The 22932-nt window shown below is 38.5% G+C and overlaps 2 protein-coding genes across 4 annotated transcripts; both read right to left on the reverse strand.

Annotated features, from left to right (window-relative positions):
* Position 1: 1 nt before the first annotated feature.
* Positions 2–4192, reverse strand: LOC307035710 (complement receptor type 1-like). 2 transcript variants are annotated; one of them, XM_079675358.1, is made up of 11 exons: positions 4034–4192; positions 3751–3948; positions 2713–2812; positions 2564–2637; positions 2036–2260; positions 1738–1923; positions 1193–1289; positions 1012–1085; positions 747–926; positions 294–473; positions 2–216 (listed from the first exon to the last, which is right to left on the reverse strand). In XM_079675358.1, the coding sequence occupies exons 1-11, from the start codon at positions 4086–4088 to the stop codon at positions 185–187; spliced, it is 1401 nt and encodes a 466-aa protein (XP_079531484.1). In that variant the 5' UTR covers positions 4089–4192; the 3' UTR covers positions 2–184. The 2 variants fall into 2 exon arrangements, with proteins under 2 accessions (XP_079531484.1, XP_079531483.1); XM_079675357.1 differs by having other exon boundaries at positions 1738–1926.
* Positions 4193–5537: 1345 nt separating this feature from the next.
* Positions 5538–22304, reverse strand: LOC307035051 (6-phosphofructo-2-kinase/fructose-2,6-bisphosphatase 2-like). 2 transcript variants are annotated; one of them, XM_079674016.1, is made up of 17 exons: positions 22189–22304; positions 20625–20788; positions 19010–19135; positions 18107–18203; positions 17753–17819; positions 17594–17668; positions 17458–17514; positions 17237–17361; positions 16145–16352; positions 15605–15751; positions 14598–14702; positions 14385–14514; positions 13161–13223; positions 12620–12684; positions 8343–8543; positions 7731–7798; positions 5538–7640 (listed from the first exon to the last, which is right to left on the reverse strand). In XM_079674016.1, the coding sequence occupies exons 2-16, from the start codon at positions 20746–20748 to the stop codon at positions 7745–7747; spliced, it is 1644 nt and encodes a 547-aa protein (XP_079530142.1). In that variant the 5' UTR covers positions 20749–20788; positions 22189–22304; the 3' UTR covers positions 5538–7640; positions 7731–7744. The 2 variants fall into 2 exon arrangements, with proteins under 2 accessions (XP_079530142.1, XP_079530141.1); XM_079674015.1 differs by having other exon boundaries at positions 22152–22271.
* Between the last annotated feature and the right edge of the window lie 628 nt (positions 22305–22932).

Raw genomic sequence — 22932 nt, forward strand, 5'->3', positions numbered from 1 at the left:
CTTCATTTCAAATATTTAATGTCTTAACAATGAGTTCATACGAGTTTTATGAGCAAGTACGAAATATATATTACTATTAGTGCAGGAAGACAGTTTTAAGCTTAAGAGACCATTAGTCCCATCCTCTGGACTGCTGTTTAACCAGGTTGGATTAAATAATGTAGTTCAAATTTCAGCTAGCTTGTTAGCCCCTCCAGTTGGTGCGACTGTGACGTGCTGAAATAAACAGATGGTCATAAGTTTTGTAAAATATGTATATTATGAAGAACTTCAACCAAGAATGTATTACTTACGTGTGCATTTAGGGAGGCCAGGGGACCAGCGGCCATCATGACCACAGGTAATGGAGCTGGGGCCGGACATCGTGTACCCCCACTCACACTCGATGGAGAGGTTGTCCCTTTCTTGGAACTGCTTGTTCTGAGCTCTCATCCAGTAGGCATTGGCCACATTTGGAGGTGGACATGATACCTCTGTGGAGAAATTGAAATAAATTCAGAAGAATATATAGTTGCTTAAAAGGTCACCTATTAGGCAAAATCCACTTTGGGAGTGGCATCTTATTTTCATTTAAAGTAAAAGACAGAGAATCAGCACTTTTGAAACAGGGCTGAAACAGAGGGGTTTATGGGATGCTACAATGCATGCTCTTGTGTAGGTGTATATATATGTATCTGAGACCTATGACATATTGAGGAAAAACAGTATAATAGGGGAAGTTTGTTGTAACTAAGAGCATCATGAACCTCTGCATTCAGGAGGAGAGTTACTCCACGTCCCGTCCTTGGTGCACCAAATGTTCCTTTGTCCAATGAGGGTTCCCGCGCGACAATGATAGCTGATCACAGCCCTGTATGTGTACGGTGGCTCGTGACGGTGTCTCATCTCAGCGTTGGTCATTGTTGACGGCTCCTCACACACCACAGCTGTAAAAAGGTTAAATAGTGTTGGCACAGCTAAAGAGGAAGGGAAATGAATGATCAACTGGCAAATGATGCTTGTTCACCTCACCTTCACAAGCAGGAACACGTGAGTCCCAGCCTTTACTCAGGCAGTTTCTGGTTGCCTTTCCTACAAGACGATACCTGATGAAACATTATCAAAAGTCAGAGTTTACAAGATGGAGAAAATCCTGTAAGTGTTAAGAATAACAGTATGTAAGAAAGCAGCGCAGTGTAAGGATCTTCCTCACCCCTCATCACAGACAGCTGTAGCCTTGTCTCCAAACTCCAATCCAGTGTATGTAAACTCTCCATTCATAATCTCTCCTGCAGAGCCACATGACTTTCCTATTGGGGATAAATAAAGGTTAAGTTAACCAGCTCATTGTGACCTTGTAAAATATTGTTTTTTATATTTATTTGCAGTCTATCAGTCATCAGGACTGTAAAATAGGTCATTAAACATCTGTTTGCACACAAAGACAGAAATATACAGAAGCCTTATTTGTCAGATTAAGAAAGCATGCACTTAAAAAACTAAATCTAAAATCATTGGGCAAAATCATACACAAGCCACATTTCTAGGAAATCCACATGTTTCAAAAAAATTATAGAAATGCCTTTTAACAAACGGTCAAAAATCAATGGTTGTGCTGCTCAATCAGTCAATAGACCTCTTAATGAGAAAAAGAAAAAATATGATTTCACAAAGGTTGTTCCATATTAATAGTACAATGAAGAGGACAATTCGATAACAGTGATAAAATAAGTCAGTATATGTCACTTAAGTCTTTACGTTGACATTTGAACTCCATTGGGGTCCACTGTCCCTCGATACACCTGCTGTATCTGCTGCCACCTGCCTGAACGTATCCGACATCACACACGTAATAGACTTTGTCCCCAGAAGCGAACCATGTCTTTCTGATGTACCTGTCAGCGAGGTTAGTGTTGTCAGTGTTTACCGGCACCCTGCATCCCCCTGCTGAACAGAGAAAAGTTTAGAAACAGAGCTCTTCTTTTGAATAAACTGACATTTCTCCATACTGCCAAAATGCTGACAACTTGCTTATGTGGTGGAAATACTAACTCACTGCCTTCATTGGGTGACAGAGTTTTGTTTGGTGCAGGCCGGCACTGAGGGGGCGGGGGCTGCCACAGACCACCAGCTCCACACCTGATGCTCTGAGCTCCATCCAGCTGGAAACCCTGAATGCAGGTGAAGGTCACAGAGACCCCCACCCGGTGCACAGACACAGCTCCAGCACTGCTCACCAAGTGCCGGGCCACTGCAGGGGGGGGGCAGGTGGCCTCTCCCTCTGAGGAGATTTCAATAGATTTTCTGTTAGGTGATTCTCTTCCCTCCAACTTACATAGAAAAATAACTAAACATGAGTAATATACTGAACAACCTTAAATATGATATCACATCCTTATTGCATAATGGAAAATGTGTTTAAATGAAATGAAGGATATGCATTGTGCGTCACATGCAGACGGTAATTACTCATTTTTGACAACACTGCCCACTTGAGATCATCTATTAAGGTGCAGCAACTTCACCTTACTGTGTGTAAAGAATATAAATGGTTTGTGGATCATGAGTCTTTAGGGTTGCTCACCTTCACAAGACGGAATGTCACTGGTCCAGCCCGACTTCTTGCAGATAATATAATTAAGTCCTTTCAGAGAGTATCTGTGAACATAAAACACAAATTCAAAGGCTTATTCTGATCAAGTTGTACAGGATGTCAATCATTCTTCTACGTACCCCTCATTGCATACAGCATACGCTTTCTCCCCAATGAATGAGTTCCCTTCATACTGGAACTCTCCATGAGGCAGATCCCCGGCATTGCCACATGATTTCTCTGCAAAAAAGAAAGAGAGAGAGTTGATGGCCAATCACAACCATTGATATGTTGGAAATGTTTTCCAAGGCCTATAACTTTGACCCAGTTTATCAGTTAAAACTGTCCTGACTGAGCACACGCACCTGTAACCTTGGCTGCTGTGCTCTCAGTGTTTTGTCTGCCTGTTGGCGTCAGCTGATAGAGGTGTTATGGTTCTATCTTGTTATGCACAATGTTGATTATTTTCTCAGAACTAGCCAAATACATGGGTCTGGGGTAGAGATCTTCAGAATTGGTTTGGCATCTCAACCGTGTGGTCAGATCGTGGATCATGACAGGTCTTGTGATTTCTCCGGCCGAAGCTCCAAATAAACCACCAGTGTTTGCCATCAAAGCTCCAGCTCTCCTCGTGTCTCTCTGAATCCTGTCTCCAATTGCTTCCGAAGTTTCCCCCACACTTCTGATCTTAACACTTAACCTCCACACAGATGTGTCTGATCGTAAAAAAGGAATTGGTTATCTAGGATTTGCCTTTTACATCTTCATGTTATCTAAAATAATTGTTGGTCTGTGTGAATTTTCATTAAAAAAAAAAGGGATACAAACTTGTAAATATCCTTTCATCTAGTGTCAATGTTTGGGTAGCATCTTAATAAAAAGCTGCATACATATTTCAATGTTTTCTCTTGTTTTATTCTAAAGCCAATTGCTTCGCTTTCAGACTTTAAAACATGTTATTGTTTCTATAAGATTTAGTAACCACGATAATGTAATAGGATTACATGTAAATTTACCCCATGAGCGCTAGGGGGATAAAGTCAGTTTGTAAAATATGCTTTAAATCACATTACTCTAAACGTCTCGTTGAAAACCATCACAGAAACATTAACATTTAACCGTATATTGACCATTTTAAATGCTAAACTAGATGGCTAACAAGTATGCAAGGCACTTACTTTCGCATTTCAGAGTCAGTTTGCGCCATCCCCCAGCGACACACTGCAAGGCTCTGCTCCCCCCGGATGGAGTGAAGTCCTCTGCGCAGTCATAGTACACCTTCTCCCCGCTCAGGAACTTCTGTAAGCCGCTGTATTTCTTCACTAGTCTCGCATGTTGGTACTCCGGTGGTGCCGAACATTGTTTTGGTACTTGAGCTTTTATTTTTGAAAATGAAAAGATTTATTTTACATACAAATAACAAATAACAATCTGCAACATTTGAATTATTCTACTAATTACCTGAAACGCCAAGGGCAAATGATAAAAGCAGAATATTCAGACCGATATTCCTCATGTTTGTCGACTGTGTAGTTCCGTGTAAACAAATCCTGCAGGCAGATGACGGATGGAATGGCAACAGCCGGTTCAGATTAAGCAATTTATAGAGGAAGGCTCACAGAGGGAGCAGCGGGGAAAGCACAGCCCACATGAAAACAACAGAGCACACAGGACTACTGCCCTCCAAACACATACAACTTTATTTTTGTTGTATTGCCAACATTACTGTGATCAACCAAACCTATAACCTTCCTATCCGTTTTTTAAACAGAACCCATGATTATCATTTGTCAAGTCTAAGTGAATTTAAATTTCTTTCAGTATTTAGGACAATAGAAACAAAATGATATTTGTGTTCCAATAAGTAAAGTCAATAGAGAGTCAAGAGAATGTAAGTAGGAAGACATAGTATAAAGCAGCGGTGCCCAACCTGTGGGCCCCGGCCCTCTAGTGGTCCGCGAAGGCATTGCAAGTGGGCCGCCAAATAAAATAAAAAATTGTTTACAGGCTTAAGAAACAAACATGGACACATAACAATAAGGAGATGATATTCCCATCTCAGACAACAACAAAACGAAAACAGAAGAAATAAAGATACAGTCAGCCACTTCAACATTTCACAAACAAAAATAGGTTGACAACCAAATATCACCAAAAACACAACATGGCAAGCATGTTTATTGTTCATTTAATCCCACTCTTCGTTAGAGCTCATTATTTCCCATTTCATGGCGTGTCGAGCCACCCTTTGATTTTTGTGGCAATAATTTTTTTCAAAATAAATGTTATTTTTAATCTACTCTTAAAACACCTTAAATTAAGATTACTCCTTGATTGACTTTTAAAAATATGTATTTTAGCCAGAAGAATAGTTTTTATTAAACTTATTTTTATTATTTATTAACTGTGTGCGGTCTTCATCTAAAAGCCCACATACAATATTAAAGGGTGTAAATGTAAATTCAATATTTGCCGCCAAATAATTTGCAAAGATATTATGATTTGTGTGGAAACATTTTCATTATTACGATTTCTTTTTATTTTAACCTCTTTTCCTTTCTCTTTATTGATCCTCCTTAGCAACAGTCATTACAGTCCTTGACAGCGGTCTCTGTTCTACTTAATTTACAATGTGTCACATGTTCTGAATTTACCATTCAGAACTTTATTTAGCCTCCGTATTGTTTATGGTTGAATGTGGGCCGCAAAAACATTTTTGATTCTTAAGTGGGCCCTGAGTTGAAAAAGGTTGGGAACCGCTGGTATAAGGTTAACCCTAACCCTATACTATGTCGTTAATTTCCAGAATTGTCAAGATAATATACTATGACTTTTTTTCTGATATTTTCGACATACTATGACATTTTTTCTTCATACTATGACATTTTATCGATGTATTATAGTATGTTTTTTAATGAGATTTTCTACAATATTCTATACAAAGAGATACTTTATCAATACATCAATCAATCAATCAAGTTTATTAATATAGCCCAATATCACAAAGTTCACATTTGTCTCAGGGACCTTTACAGTTTGTACAGAATATTCATACAAATATGACACCCTCTGTCCTTACACCCCAACATTGGAGAAGGAAAAACTTCCAAAGAAAACCCACAGTTAATGGGGAAGAAGTGGAAGAAACCTCAGGGAGAGCAACAAAGGAGGGACGGACGGACGGATGTTGTATTACTTTTTTACCAGATGATTTAGAATGACAAAAGTGTTAAGTATTATTTAAAACAACTAAGAATGACGAACACATTAGCGTACATCAAGGGCTATTTTTTGTTTAATGTCTGTAATCACCATGTAAAATAATCAGAGCTTTTTATCTGACTTGACTCATTCAAGGATTATTTCAGTCGTCAGAGCAGGAAAATAACAACTGATAATTTGACTCTTTCCACTCCCAGAGTTATGACTCACTCTGGGAGGTCACATTTCAGATGAAAATCACATTCATTAAAATTCCTTCTTCATAAACCTAAAATTATTTTCTGGTCAAAATAACCATAACATAACATAATCAGAAAAATAACTGAACTCAATGTAAAAATGGCATTTAAATTAAAGTGGACCTTTCATGCTATATCTGAATAATATAGTGTAGGACCATACCTATATAAGGCATATTTATACTTTTTATTTTTCAAAATACCAAACAGATCATGCATTTTAGCCATTCCTCATTTCGCTCAACTTAACACTGTCTTTACATGGGCTGATTCTGTGAGAACAGCACCATCTACAGGCCTGGCATATGTACTACAGCGTCTCCAGCGCTTTCGAACGGCAATATCCATGGCTGTCTCCTCCTGATTGGTGGAGTTGGCCCAATAGCCGTAGCGCCACTTCTGTGACGTCACAGAAGTGTTCAAATCTGGATCAGTCTGTATCAGATCCCTTGCAGCCCCTTTTTTAGAGATTTGGGTATGGAGGAAAATAGAGAGGGTTGTGTTTTCTGACACTTGGTGAGTTCCCTGGAACACCGGGGACACATGTTCATGTATAAAAGAAGTACAAAAGTGCATTTTGCATGATAGGTCACCTTTAACTTTAATAAATGAAACATTTACGCCACAATGTGCAATAACACCTGAGCACTTTAAGACATGCAAATATATTGTCAATCCTTCAATTCAGGTGAAACATAGTCATACTATAAATGTTAAAATAACTCTGCTATTGTCACAGCCTAGTAGTCCTTTAATAAAAGGCACTTTTTCCAAATACCAATCAATTGCCCACATTAAAATCAAAGTCATGTGAATAGAGATTATCCATATGGTTACTTAAAAGCTATTAATTAACAAGAAGTACTTTTATTTTATCAGGAATTACACCATATATTTGCGTATAACCATGAGGACACTAAAAGTAATGAGCACTCTGCGTTTAAAATATTGGCATACATTTTATGGAGTTCAAATGTTGTCAGCTTTACGTTATCAAAGTGAACCGTGCTGTATATTAAAGCTGTTATCTGAGCAGGAGGCAAAACACAGGAAGGCATTACTGAAGAGAAAAGTGGAAAATGTGTCAGACAGTAAGAAAGGAACAGTAGCTGCTGCACGTTTGATGAAACATTTCATTACATTTCACAGCTTGGTTCTGCCCACCACAAGCCTTAAAGCTTTATACTACACTCAATATAAAATCATGACTACATCTAGCCAGAACCTGCACCTGAGGAAGGACGCACACAACCAGGGAATGTTTTCAAATAAATAGTCTGAGAAGACATCTAATACAGAAAAAAAGACTGGAGTGTGCCAGAAACTAAGACGGGTTTTTTGAGTATTTCTTACTACAAATGTTTACTTCATTATTCATCTGAGCTGGATCCCAGCATAGATTTGAAGGCTTCTGTGCAAAGGCATCGATATCATGTCTATGTGTACAATCACTTACAAGCACATAACCTTTCAAACAAAAAACAAAGAGATATCACATATAGCTTTACACTGATATGGTGAAATAAATTGCTTAAGAATGTAATGGCTGAAGCTGGTGGAGATTCTACTGCTGGTCGTTGAGATACTACATCCATGTGGAGAAAAGCCTGGGATAAAGGGAAAAACAAAATGTGTGAGATATATATGGAGAGTACAGATGTTTTACGTGATAAAGTTGTGGAAAAGGCTGAAAATACCTCTTTTGGCTTCTTTAACTCCCAACACAGTTGTCTGTGTCTGCTGCACTGAAGCTGTTTACAGAGTCCTGCAGGATGCAAAGGGAAGGGAGACGGCATTAAGACTAACACAGAGCCAAATAAGGAACCAGGCGTTTATTTTGACTGGCACCGACTGCAGGTGAGCTAATACTAAAAATCTGAGGTCAACAACCAGAGAAAACACACTCCCTGTCTGTTCATTACAGTATAAAGAGTACAGTAAATGTAATAAAGGTCACTTTGTGAGCAATAACATGCAAGAAACACATTGAAGATACTTAATAAAACGACATATCTGAGATGTTCTATGGGCCTGCTCTGGAGAATAATTTTGCAATGTATGTGGAGCATAGAAACCAAAACACAGAAGAACTATACGTCCAAAACATTTATTAATATATCAATTATTAATGCAAGGGGTGAGAAAGAAACTCTGCTTTACACTTATAACTCCAATCAGTTGATAAAACAAATCAAACTGTACTTCTTTTACCATCCTTTATCATTATTCACCAGTTTTTCTATTTATTTATTTAGTTTACTCTCCATTTACCAGACCTTTAAAACTCTACCAATGACAGTAGTACTCACTACACTTTGTAGCAGCTCTGCCCCCTCGGATGCCTCAGAGAACTGCATGCTGGGTAAGGTGGGGGCCTGGGTCTTGCGGGCATGCGGGGGGTTGCCCACGCTGTACAGACGGGGCCGTTTGGTCTGGTCTTGGCTGGACAACGGGGTGAAGCTGTTCCTCCGGAGGAAAGCGGGCGGTACCGTATTTGCTGGGACTTTATTCTGGAGAGTGAAGAAAGACAGACAAAGGTGGGCTGATTAGAATTTGCTTTTTTATGTTTTAACCTTAATCAAGGACCCCTATTATACTGTTTTTCATTACTTTATTATAGGTCTCAGATATACAGTATACAAAACATGTCTCTGAAGTGTTTGGCTCCAAACACCAAACAGATCATTGCAGCATCCCATAATCCCCTCTGTTTCAGCCCTGTTTCAAAAGTGCTGATTCTCTGTCTGTTACTTTAGATGAAAATAAGGAGCCACTCCCCACGCCCCTCTGAGAGATATTTGGTTAAAAAGAACCCAATGGTGCTCTAGGAGGAGATTCAGGTGATAAGGTAGGGGGGGGTTGCCTTGGTTGGTGATTGGCTAATGGTTACTCAAGCCTACAAATATTTATGACATCATAAAGTGGCCAAAATCTGATCAGCTCATTTTCAGACAGGTTTTTATATAAATGGATCAGGACGAAAAGAGAGAGAATCTCTTTTCCTGAAACTTTCTGAATCTCTTTACACAGAGGGGACACATGTTTATGTACACAAGACATGATAAATGGATTTGGCAGAATGAGAGGGCGAGGGAGGAACAAGTCACTGAGACAAACAGCTCTAAATAGAAAGGCCAGCGTCATGTTGGTCCCAGCAGACAGGATATTTATCAGCCCATTTAACAAGAGGTTTCTCAGGGAATGTGTTTATGTGTTAACACCCACTCTCTTTAGGACTCTTGGTTTCTCATCAGCACGAACTCTACAACCAGGGAGCAGATATGGAGCCGGTTGATTAGGACATGAAGACAAAAAGAAATTAAACATGCCTTTGGGATTTCCCGTCCAAACACAGATTCATCTTCTGTGCAGCATTTTCTAATCGGTTCATTAAAGAATAGGCAGTTGCTATTTAGAAGTTGTCTGTTGGGGGACGGTGATTGATAAGTCCAGGGGGCAGAAGTAGAAACCATGCAAATTCACACCAAAAAAGTGGTATTTTCGAAAGCAATTCTTATAGAAAAAGTGTACATACATTAAACTTTGTAAAGTGTATTTTGGGTTTGAATTCTTCTTGTGCTTGTTTGTTTTTCATCATGTTGCATTTCGCTTATTGGGGTCAGATGTCTCCCTTTAACCCTCCGGTATCATTCGATTGGACTACGCAAATTAGCCATTCGAGACAAAAATGTCCACTGCAAAATACTTTGATAAAAACATTATATTAAAAGGTTTTTTTCACAACTTTTTGGGGTTCAATCTTTAAAGCAACTTCTGCCCTAATAGAAAATACCAAAAATGTAATCATTCTCAGGATTTTAACCCTTTGAATGCCATTTTGAAAACATGAAACCGCTGTTTTTTTTCATGATGAAAACAGAGAAAATGAGTTATTTTCCAAAAAATACATATCTGGCTCTTTTTTTTTTTACAGTATTGGATATTTCAAAGATTAGCAGCAAAATGGATTTTCTTGCATTATTAGTTTTTGCACAAAATCAGATTGAACAAAAAAGTTACATATATTAGTCCTTTGATAATGTCCAAATCCTATCCAATGTTTGCTCAAACATCTGTGGCATCAACATCCCTCCAGTTTGCCACCGAACGTCCCCCATGCAGGTGTGTCATGTCGACAATACTGCTGATGATGATCTCAGGAGTAAAGAATAAATCAAAGAAGGATTCCACGTCATGAATTCTTATTTATGCCACTCGTGATGGCATAACGCGTGGGCCCTGAAACCAAACCTCTGGCAGCAGGGATGTAGCGTGGCGTTTCCTCGTGAGAGGGAAACCAGATTTGAAAATTTTTTGATGTCCACCCACTGCCATGATGGACACGATCCTCCGGATAGGATAGTGCAGAGGCATGTAGTGCAGCTACGGGATGGGATCCTCTGTGTCCTCTCCACTTTCAGGGGAAGGGTCGGACGAAGAAGGATCAAACTCCACATCAAACTCCACATCAGATTCTCCTTCTCATGCTTGGCAAAAAAGTGTTTTATCTTTGTGCTGACTCCTTTCAAGGACAGTTCAGATCCACACCAGATTCTCCTTATCAGGGTGTTTCTGTTTCAGAGGATGAGTCCTGCAGCTGAAGTTACGGGCTGCATGAGACCTCTTGCCCCACAGAGAAGCTCCTCTTCATCTTACTGCTTGTTGCGTATCACAGGAATGAAATGACCAGCCAGCCAAACTACACGTATTTGAAGCTTTGGCTTTGCAGCCAGGTGTTTTTATTTAATTAAAGGAGTGCATGTAGGGCTGTGTATGTCTGTTTGCTAAAGAGACATTATCAAAGGACTTTGAAGTTCCAAACAATTCAAAACATCGAGGTCAAGCTGGGTCAAGATCATACATCTGTTTACTTTCTAAGATACATGAAACAGCACAAATGAAAAACAAAACGCCATGAGAGCACACTTAGTCCTGTCTCATTCTCACACACAATCACACACACACACATTTCTCAGCCGATACCACTCTTCCACATCCATACCAACACACCTACATCATATTAGTTTCATACATGTGCTCCAATGGCTGTCAGGGCCCCTTTATACAACAGGCAAAGAAACCAAGAAATGACAAGCATGTAATTCAATGGTAAAATGTCACATCTGGTGATATAGAATAAAAAGGACAAATTGAACTATTTTCCTCCAATATAAAACCCTGACATTACAAAATGCATGATTTTATAACGGTTTGGCGGAAAGATCAAAAGATGTGGTTATAATGGGAGTGGATGGGACACGAGTGGCTAATGTGTGAGTTTTTTTTTTCAAACTGGCAGTTCAAGGGTTAAAATCCTGAACATAAGTTAAAATGTGGTATTTTTGATCAGGACTGAAGTTGATTGAAAGATTTAACCCCAAAGAGTTTTTAAAAATATGAATCTGTTGTCATTTTAGAGCAGTTTTTGGAAGTGGACATTTTTGTCCCGAATGACTAATATGTAACTTTTTTGTTCAATCTGATTTTGTGCAAAAACTAATAATCAACCAAAATCAATGTTGTTGCTAATCTTTGACATATCCAAGACTGTGATAAAAAAATAAAATAAAGCCGACCCCCCCAACATTCATTATATGGAAAATAACTGCCTTTTTGTGCATGTTTTTCCTAGAAAACGCAAATTCATGTTTTCAAACTGGCAGTTCAAGGGTTAAAATCCTGAACATAATTCAACATTTGGTATTTTTGATCAGGACTGAAGTTGATTGAAAGATTTACCCCAAAAAGTTTTAAAAAATATTAATCTGTTGTCATTTTAGAGCAGTTTTTGGAAGTGGACATTTTTGTCCCGAATGACTAATATGTAACTTTTTTGTTCAGTCTGATTTTGTGCAAAAACTAACAATGCAAAAAAATCCATTTGCTGCTAATCTTTGACATATCCAAGACTGTTATAAAAAAAAAAGAGCCAGTCACCAGATATGTTTCATGTATTCAAAATGGCATTTAAAGGGTTAAAATCCTGAGAATGATTACATTTTTGGTATTTTAGGGCGGAAGTTGCTTTAAAGATTGAACCCAAAAAAGTTGTGAAAAAAACCTTAATAATAATGTTTTTATCAAAGTATTTCGCAGTGGACATTTTGGTCTCGAATGACTAATTTGTGTAGTCGATTTATTACACAGTGAATTAAAGACCGATTTGAAAAATTTAAATTGGAATTCCAAAATAGATCGAGAAAATAGCCTTGTTACAAAAAATTAGGCCATTTGCAACAACACAACCAAAGTTATTGTAAAATGAAAAGTGAAAAATGACCCATATGGACCAAAACGTCCACAGTGATACCGGGAGGGTTAAGCCAATAGATTGTTGTTCTCTGTGTTTCTTTATATCTCAACTCCGCAACTTGCTTATTTTCTGTCGTTGTGTTTCTGCTGCTCGGTTTTATTTATTAAAAATGTAATCAAAAAAGAAAATCTCAGAATGGCTGTAGGGGGTAACTGATCCTCGCTGCACGCACTGGACATATGCACTACCCTGAACTCTGGCTCACAGTGACAGCTTCAGACAGATCTAACCACATACTTTTTACAGAATATAATTAAAAAGTCACAGGCTTACTAATGGTCTGTCCCGGTGGGTGTTGACAGCCTCCACCTTCAGATCAAACATGTCCACTTTACAACCTATGAGAGGGAGGGAAATATGTCACAACCCAACAGAAGGAAAACAATGATACGTTACGATAATACTTTAATGGCCAGATCAAGTCGGAAATTTGAGTTGCATCACAGCAGCTCCATGCGTAACATCAACATAGACAAATATCAAGACACAATACATGAACAACAAACAACAAACATTTAACACAACAGCACAATCAGTGAGAGAAAACATGCTCAAGTCCCTTCAGCGTGCATTTGATCTGGATTCAGCTCTGTATTTACTGTGAGGATCGACTGGAGCACAAAGCAGTGCTTTCGTCTGACTTTATTGAATCGCGGGACGTTGTATCTCTAATTAGATGGTAGCAGTTCATATTGGCAGTTCAGAACATGGTTTGGGTCTGAGATGATGTTGTTGGGCAGCCTCACTAGGTTATTACGGTATGCTGAATATATGAGAATAAATGAGCTGAGTTTTGAACAGTGCAGAGACTTACCATAAGCCACAGGGGTGAGTTTCAGAACAGTGTGCAGGGGACACTTCAAGTAGGGAAGATCATCTGTGCCAACAAAAAGAAGAAAAACAGGTTTTTGGCAGGTTTTATACCCAGTCATGTTTAGGGTTCCCCTCTCAGGTTAGACAGAACATTGAGGCTGCATGTCACATATGTGAGGGTGCAGTGGGATGAAGTGCAGTCAGAGCAGCACCCACAGTTTGGTTTCTGCAGTCATCAAACTGTGGGTGAGACACAGAGCCGCAGCCTGACCACATCCTCTGCTGACTGACACAATGTCTGCCCGTACCTATTTTTGGATTTGATTTAAAGCAGCATTTTCCTTTCTGACCGGCCAGTTGTTCTTCAGCATTCTTATTTTTCACTTTGAGACAATTTCCGTACATTTAATTTATAGTAATTAAATCCAGACAAAATTATGTAAATATGGAAGATGATTGAATACTGCTAGTTGTTTTTGACCATGGCATACCCATTTGTTATTGTTTGAATGTGTGCTTGCCTCTTTTTTAGTGTAAAGTTCAAAGCTTGATTTATCTGTTAACACCACTATTTGTGGTAAAAAAAAAAAATTCAATCGAGACGAATCGCATTTGATCAGTTCTGCCTTAGAGACCTCCTGGGATGGCATCAAAAAACTTCATTTCCCCAGATCGAATATTTGTTTCCCTTCTACCCTGTCAAATTTGGCAAAGACCATTTGCAGCAATGACTTTGCTCCATCAAATATTGTTTTCAAGTGTGACCTTTTTTACAGAATTTAAATCCCCCTCCATTCAGTTGAAGCTCTTACTTTATTTTCCTGCTACTTGTATCATCAGAAAAGTAACGCATGTCAGATTTGAAGGTCACAAAAATGCTGCGTTGCAAGTCTTTTCAGACAGCAACAAATAAAGCCTTTTAAACATGTTTTGTCAAAATGAAGTCCTACTCATCCATTAAAGCTACACTGAGAGTTGTCTTCACTGTAAAGCTAACTGAATAGTTTAAAGTTAGCTTTGAATCAAGCATGAGGATACTTTTTGGTCTCATTAAGGTTTTGACACATTCATGCTATTAAATGTTCCTTTTTAGATACATTTAGACTAGCTGAAAAACAAGTGACTCGGGGGAAGCAGTCAAATACAGTATAGCTTTAAGATGTATCAACGGCTTCTTTACTGTGAGGCTTTGCCTGGGCGTGTTTCATGTTTCTTTGCGTGTTACCTGCACTTTTGTCCAAGAAGTAAGCGAGCAGGCATCTCATGACGGCCTGATGACAGATGACGAGCACGTTGCCCTGCCGCTCCAGCTCCATGATGACGGGCTCCAGCCGCTGAACCAGATCCTGGTAGGACTAGAGAGAAAGGGATATCAATCTAATTTAGTTTTAGTTCTATTATTTCAAGTGTTTGCAGAAATCATTTTCCAGTCTCTTACTTCTCCTCCAGGGTAGCGGTAATGGTACTTGTCCTGATCCCTCATGGCGAACTCCTCTGGGTACGTTTCCTCAATCATTTCATAGGACATTTCTTCACACACTCCCTGAAACACAAAGTAACAATAACACTTAAACACACACCAGCACAGTTTGTCCAAAACCAGATTTGCAAAAAAACCAAATGTAACATGTGTACAGATGACGTTATCCTTGGGGTCAGTGTGAACCCATTCAATGTTTAACGTATCTAAAAAAAAATGGTTCACATTATTTTTTTTACTTAGTATTTCATGACTTTTCCTAATTTAGTGAGGACTCGGGTAAACATAAAATGAACATGAAGATCTTTTTTAAATGTCCTGTACGCACTTTGTACGCATCGGTGTTCCCCACCCCAGGCTGTTTCAGTGGTATAAAACATATTAAAATGTCAATATTTTACACATGTTGATTGTGTAGGATGATATTGAGGTGGCAATTACATGCAAATGTATCATTGTAAAATAAACCTACCCTCTGCTTTAGTTATTGGTTCTTTAAAAACATCAAAAAGATCTTACTTTAAAATTTTATTTCAGTCAGCGAGGTTTTATGGTGATTTATATATTTTTCGATAGTCACATAATAGGAATTCTGGATGTATAAAGGGGTCTGTGGGGGGGGGAGGTTGAGGTAATGTTTTTATTTAAATGGTTATTTAGGTAGTCAACTAAGATACCTAAAGCACCAGAGACATACATGTTGGTTACAATTTGGAATATGATCATTGTCTTGACCCCAGAGGATAAAGGGTGTAAAGTCAATCTGAGGATAACAGGAGGGTAACAGCTAGCTTCTCTACGCAGCCTACTTTTGGTGCATTTATAGGAAAGGAAAAAGAAGAACACGTTTTTAAATGGTGATTTCAGTATTTGCCTAAGCTTCCAAGATGGACGGGTGCAAGTCTGATACAAAGTAAAGTTAAATGTAATCATCTGTATCTTGAGTTTCACATCAGAGCACGTACAGCATCTATCTCATTGAGGATCTTCCACTGCTCGTAGGGCACTCCCAGCTCCTCGGCCGTCTGGATGGTGCGTCTCAGCTGACTCGTCCAAACCTTCAGGTCGGACAGACGGTGCTCCTCCACAAAACCCTTCAGTGCTGCTGAAAACTGAAGAAAGAAATATCAACCAAGTGTTGATGATAAAGAACTGACATCTAAAACACATAAGAGAACCTATACAGTGGATAGAGTCAAGTGTTTCTCCCCATAATAGCCCCTTAATCTTTTGTTAGATAAAGCCAGCTAGCTTAATTTAGCATAAAAACTGTCTGCCAATTAACACACAATCTTCTGTTTAAAAAGTTTTTAAAATAAACTTTCAAAAAGAAAAAAGAATAGCCAGGCTAGCAGTTCCTACTTGTTTTGTGCCAAACTAGGCTAAACTGTAACTAGGACAGAAAGGAAGTTTTATAAAAAGAAATCCCCATATGCAAAACACTTCCTGTAGAAGCTGCTATGTTTATTGAGTTTATAAATGTAAGAGTGAGGGTTTCTTAGCACCTCCTTCCCTCTCTCTGACAGCTCAGCATCCCCCCCGATGCGTCCCTCCACGTTGTGATGGCTCTCTCCGTGCCGACACAGGTAGATGGAGTGGGAGTGCACGTGGATGTTCATGAGGTAGTAAACAATTTTACTCTGGATGTAGTCCTGCACCCTGTTGACCAGGAAACTACGGCCCACATTGAGGACCTGGATGAAGGAGCGGTTCCTGCGGGAGGAAAGAAAGAGGGTTAATACAATCTGTAACTGAAGACTCTGAAAAGAGGCTCAAGGGAAGGGACATCTTGTACTCTGGGTGGAGTCCTAATCTCCTGATATTTCATTTATCACACGCTTCAGAACATTCTGTGTCAATAACAGCGACAAGGTTCAAGAAGATCAACAACTGATCTCTACAAACAAAGATACAAGAATATGTGCATATTGTTAGTTACGTAACTTTATTTCTATAAACACACATAATAAAATAACTCTGGTAACTGATACATAGTGTACATTATACTAATATTCTAACTTTATTTTACAATTTCTATATCTACATATCTGTTGTTGATATACATATGTATGGTGTCTTATAGTATAACGCACATATGTTCACTTTTGTAAACGCTGTGATTATTTCTTGGTTTGTATAGATTTATATATTTAGTGGAGCATAGGAGCAAATGTTAAGTAAACCAATTTCTCCAAAGGATCAATAAAGTATTTCAGTTTTTTTATCATTTTGAAATTTAAAATATCACCAGTTATCTGTTTTTCCTAGAGCCATGTGATCTTAATGAACGACTAATTATTATTTATACTACTACTACTACTGCATTTATGGTGTTACAGCTCCATAAATCAAATACCAATAGAAGAGCAGACAGTAAACATTTTCGATCACAAATGAGCTTCTGTCTCCCCCTGCTGGACACTTTCTGCAAGCACATGTTCGGCCAAAAATATGCCAAGATAATCTACAGGGCCAACATAAATAAATGATTAAGGACAGTTAGCTCTAAAGGATGCTTATTGTTGAGAAGTATTCAACAAAATCGATGGCAGAAAATAAATCCAACTCCTAGCACCCTTAACAAAATGTCTTCTTACTTGTCGTGTTCGTCCGGATCTAAAGGTTTGTACGTCACTTTATAACACTCTATCCTCTTCAGAAAATCCTCCATCACACTCTCTCTGTCTCTCTCAGGGTAATCGGGGCTGGAGACCTTCACATCCTTTGTTATAAAAAGAGACATTTGTAAAGACGATTCACCATGACGTCCAACAACTCAAGGGCAAAATGTGCCAATAGTTTGAAAAGCATCATTTACCAGGATATTAGTGGCGATGACATCTGGATCGTCACATATTGATTCAACAAAAAACACCTAACAAAAGACGCTAAGCATTAGAAATTCAGAATTGAATGGGAAATATACAAATGATTTAATAATCAATGTAACCGACCTTGTAGGAATTATCCTTTGCAAAATTAAGGATGAGATCCCTCCTCTCTCTGGTGGTGTTGGTGGCGTCAAAAACCTGACAGATAGCAAAACATATTCAGACCAAATCCAGTTACAATCAATATCATCACCAGTATATTCAGCTGCACTGTGTCCTTACAGCGATCTGGCCTCCCTCCTCATTCAGATAGGCCTTCACATCCTCCAGTGCCACCAGAGCACACTGTCTGTGGAGACATAATGAGAAAATTGACCAGGAAATCAGATTAGCTTTAAAAGCTTCCTAAAAGACATGATGTGCAGTAATACATTCAGGGACATTCTTTATTGAATTGAATAAGTGTAGCTCCATTTGTTAAGCAAACACTGTGCAGTCTACAGAGGCATTTAAATGTCAAAGCAATGTGGTGTTTTCATTGGGCGTAGCAACGCGGTTAAACACGCAGAGGGACACATGTGGGAAAGTCAAGTCATTGTACTACACGGAAGAATCTCACCACAAGGAGAAACTCACTTTCTGATTTCCATTGCTTCTTTGTTGTCATGTCTGAAGAAGTCAAAGGACTTGTATGACTGCACTGCTTCTCTCCTATAAACCCCAAGGTTAAATACTGTAAGGGAACACAAACAGAGAGAGAAAGAGAGACGTTTAAAGCACGGACAAGATTACGGTGTCCTGGCGGCGGCCCCTCGTCTCAAAAGACTCAGACCAGTTCAGCTGCATTCCATTCATGTGAAAACATCAGAGCACTATAAACACCGCCTGTTGATAGGGGCTGGTGGGATAAACACAACCACGTATTAACACAGCGTTGCTCTAAGCACCAGATATTCAGATAAGTATTATCACTGAATGCCATTACAGTTCCATAAAAAGGGACAACGTCATTTAAAGGGACAGTTCACCAGAGAAAGATATTCTGTACGTTCTTTCTCTGCTTTTAATGCTTTTATCAATCTATATGATTTTGGTGTGAGTTGCTGAGTGTTTGAGATCTTGGCCGTAGAGATGTCTGCCATATGTCATTTAACTAGATGACACTCGCTTGTAGTGCTCGCCAAAATACATTAAAAAAAACGGTCTCTTTTTAGAAACCATGACGCAGTTGCTCTAAATAACCCACAGACTTTGTCGTGAGCGGTTTCATGTGAACTGTTTTGTCTGTAAACAATCTAGATTTATAAAAAGCACTACGAGTAAGAGATAAGGATGTATTTTAGATTTTGGGGTAATCTGTCCCTGCAGATACATGTTTGCCCTGAACACATCTTTCCATTTACAGTTCTTTTGATCATTTACAGCGATTACAGGGCCTTTGAATCCAAGCCTCACCTGTTTTTATTGGTTGTATTTCTTGTGGACGGATCAAATGTTACAACATGAATAAAATAAAACATTTATTGCTTCTGTACTGACCCTTAGTTGGCACTCCGATCCAGTTGAGGTAGCGCGTCAGCTTCTTACCCATGTAGGTTTTCCCTCTAGCGGGCAACCCAATCATCACTATCACAGTCGGAGAATTGGTCATGTAGGAGGCCCAGGCTGCACACACAAGAAACATTCAGACACACACACACACAAAAAACTGTTAATTATTAGGCATGCAAGGATTTATTGTGTTTAACAATTAACTTTATTTTCACTTTAAACTAGGGCTGCACGAGTTGGGGAAATAATCTAATAGCGATTTTTGTTTTTCAGCGACCCAACAGAAGTTTATTGTAAAATGCGGCCATATCTCCGGCTAGGAAGGTCGTATCAACGTGCTCCCGTCTCTAGCACCCCCGCAGCCCGAGCTACGAGTGAAAGAACTAAAGAACTAAACTTACATGAAACTTCCGTTGGGTTGCTTTAAAGTCAAGCTTCAGTTTAAGATTCACCCTGTCATAGATGTAACACACGTGATGGAGCATTACTAACCTGACTCAGATGGTTTGTTTCACCAAACCATCTAGGAAAGCTCCATTGGAAGCCATTTGGAAAAGTATTTCAAAAAGACTTGGCAGGTGATTGGATCAATCTGTCTATCACCTTCTATCATGGGCCACTTCTGATTGGTTAACAATGGCTGGTACATGTGGAGCACAGTACTTCTGATTGGTGTGGATGACTGACACACAAGAAGAAAATAAAAAAATCACAGGCTTTGCAATTTGATAATTGCATCATTTTAAATCACAATTTCGATTTAAAATCGATTAATCGTTCAGCCCTACTTTAAACCTGCCCCTAAAAGATGTAATTCATGTTGTAAAAAGGGGCAGATATGCCTACTGTTTACTGACAGGAAGCAGAGGGAGGGTTGTGAAATAATCCAATGTCACCCCTGCATTGTTCATCTACCAGCTAGTTAACGTTTAGTTGAACTTTTCCGTCTTGTGACTGTCTTCTAACGACTTAATGTTTCCCAATACCTGCAGGATTTTTGGCTAGGACATCGAAGGGAAAATATGTCAACACATTGTCTCGCTACTTTTACTTTCAGTGTCCCTAACCATGACCATTGCTCAGCCCAGAAAAAGCATAAACTTGGCAAGACAAGACTTGACTGGAGATTGTATACACAGATGTCTGCAGCTTGGAGCAGAGCAGGAAAGGTTTGTTATAAACACATCTTGGTTCAAATCATTTCACCTTCCTGTATAAATAATCCTCAAACACTTACTGGAAATAAAACACATTTCATTGATTTCACATAACTCACAGTGCTGACCTTGCTTCTTGCTGTATTTCTTTGCTTCATTGTGCATTGCAGTACCTGTACAGTACACTGCTCTCATACTGATGACTACAGAAGGTGCGTCAAAGCTGACATTTAACAATCAGTGGCTGCTGAAACCTTATCACCTCTATTTACCCGTGACCAAGTTCCCGTTGAGCAGGAAATGTGATTAAAAAAAAAAAGTTCACAATTTACAGCGCATTGGTACTGCATTATATTAAATAATGCAATAGTGCAGGTGCATAAAGGTCAATAATAACTACAGATCAGGTTACAGTCTCAGAAAACGAGGACAAATAAACCACTCACAGCACTTCTTCTCAGTGGCCCTGATGTCCGTCCTCCTGGCCTCCGAGGAGCCGTCTGCAGCCGCTGCAGCTCTCTGCTGCCGGCCCGCCATGATCGCTCTGATTTGTGTCCGGCCGTCCTGCATCAGCTGATCTGGTCCCTGTTAGGATGAGGTCAGCATCTCTCTGTGGAGGACAAGGTTTTGCTGTATCATAACAAACACTGCCTGAGTGTGCATACAATACAGTGAATTGATAACAGATGATCAAATCTAATTTAGGTAATAATGCTGTTATATATTTAAGGATGCTTGAGACTAACAGAAAGAGATCCTTGGAGGAAAAAGGGCAAGGGAATTAATATTGGAGGTGAAGTATCAGGCTATTTTATAAACTAATTTAAACCTCACCAGTGATTAAATAATTACTTAATAATTATATTTCTTGAGATACAGACAAGACAAGTTCATCCCTTTCAGATTGTATACTCTCTCTTGTTTTAGGGAGGCAACCAAATATTATGTTCATTACCTATTTTTTTGGTCAACAAAATGATTAACAATTTGATCCATAAATCAGAAAATACTGGGGAAAATGTCCATAACTATTTCCCAAACCAATGTTGACATGTTTAAATATCTTTTAAATATCCAATACTCTAATATTTAGTTCAACACCCTAAATGACACCAAAATCCAGTAAATATCCAAAATGGACAAGTTTAAACTAGTGAATTATTCTAATCTGTAATAGTTGATGATCTGTCAGAATTGTTTGCCATTATTTTTCATTAACTATTCAGTTAGTTGTAGCATCTAAACTCATTGCTGACTTGCACATAGTGGTGAAAAGTAACTAAGTATATGTAGTAATGTGTACACACAAGAAGATATTTGAGGTACTTGTACTTTTGCTAAGTATTTTATTTTACACTACTTTATACTTTTACTCTACTACATTTTGGAGGCAAATATTGTACTTTTTACTCCACTACATTTATTTACTAGTTACTTTATAAATTCAGATTTGTAATACTTTAAAATATGATTTATTTGGTTATTACACCATCCAACATGTAAGTAACTAAAACCATGAGTGGGTTAACAGAAAATGTATTGGAAGCAATTTTGCTTTAAAAAAATATATTAAAAATGTAAAGTATATTTACCTAATCCTACATCAATACTTTACTTAAGTACCATTCTCAAAATGTAGTATTTTACCAGGGTGGTATTAGTACTTTTACCCAAGTAAATCATCTGGACACTTTTTCCACCATTGCTCATGTCCAATATACTATCAGAGGTATTATGACAGAAGCTAGGTTAGTGCAAAAGCCACAATAACTAATCTGGTTTATTATAATTGAATAATTGATCGGAGAAATTGCACCACTGTGTCATAATGTCTCATACAGCAGAGCATTGGGGTACTGTACCTGACGTATACTATCAATCACTTCTGCTTTTACGTTGTTTCAATAGACAAAAAAGCATTGAAATAAAGCGGGGATGAAAACGTATGAACAAATATAATTGTTTTAACTTACCAGAAATCTGCAGGAGCTGTTAATACCTGCTTATTACCTTTGTAACAATGCTGCCATCAGTTAGCTCAGCACTGCCGGGGAGGACTCCTTCTTCTCGGATGTTGAAGCTCCGCCTCCTCAGTGTCAAACCAGCAGCTTCCGGTTGGGATTTCCAAAATAAAATCTCGGAATTCCGATGTGTAAAGCTAGCATCTCTTTTTGGATAACAAAAAAACATGAATTTGGTCCAAAATATAAAACATTAACGTACCACTCAGAGTTTTTTTTGTTTTAATGTTAACATAACACCTGTGGTGACGTTTTCAAAATATCTGGTTCTGTAAAAGGTTGTTTCAATAACTGTTTACATTTTGATCGATTTATAAATAACCCAAATCATTTTTTATTTTGTGAATGATATATTAATATAACCGGCTGCAGTGCTCCTTGATTATGGCTGGGTCCATCCAGATTGCAACAGATGATTTAATGTCAGTTTTGCGATTTTATTTTGAAATCAGTCTTGTTCTGGTTAAATTCCGCTATCTTGACCATGATCTTGACGCGTTTTTTCGTTCATTCAACAAGAACCCTGCTGTTGTCAATGGTTATGACGCAAGCAAATACGCGTGTTGCGAGACAATCTCCTACCCCTCGCATGTTCATTAAAAGAGAATACCACAACATTTAGAAAGTTAATGTTATATTATTCATAGTGTAAGTCTATTAAAATGCAATCTTCACATCCAATCCAACTACCTATATGACAATGTTTTCATTAGTATCTCTTTAATTCATGGAG

The sequence above is a fragment of the Notothenia rossii genome, assembly GCF_949606895.1.
Source record: "Notothenia rossii genome assembly, chromosome: 4".
NCBI lineage: Eukaryota > Metazoa > Chordata > Actinopteri > Perciformes > Nototheniidae > Notothenia > Notothenia rossii.

What these genes read in the sequence shown, in the direction of transcription:
- LOC307035710 (XM_079675357.1), bottom strand. Translation starts at nt 4,088, where the DNA reads ATGAGGAATATCGGTCTGAATATTCTGCTTTTATCATTTGCCCTTGGC. An exon ending in TGACATTCCGTCTTGTGAAG is followed by an intron (nt 2,261 to 2,563) that starts GTGAGCAACCCT and finishes AAATCTCCTCAG; the next exon opens with AGGGAGAGGCCACCTGCCCC. An exon ending in ACAGCTGTCTGTGATGAGGG is followed by an intron (nt 1,086 to 1,192) that starts GTGAGGAAGATC and finishes ATGTTTCATCAG; the next exon opens with GTATCGTCTTGTAGGAAAGG.
- LOC307035051 (XM_079674016.1), bottom strand. Translation starts at nt 20,748, where the DNA reads ATGCAGGACGGCCGGACACAAATCAGAGCGATCATGGCGGGCCGGCAG. An exon ending in GATCGGAGTGCCAACTAAGG is followed by an intron (nt 18,204 to 19,009) that starts GTCAGTACAGAA and finishes GTTCCCTTACAG; the next exon opens with TATTTAACCTTGGGGTTTAT. An exon ending in AGGAGGGAGGCCAGATCGCT is followed by an intron (nt 17,669 to 17,752) that starts GTAAGGACACAG and finishes GCTATCTGTCAG; the next exon opens with GTTTTTGACGCCACCAACAC.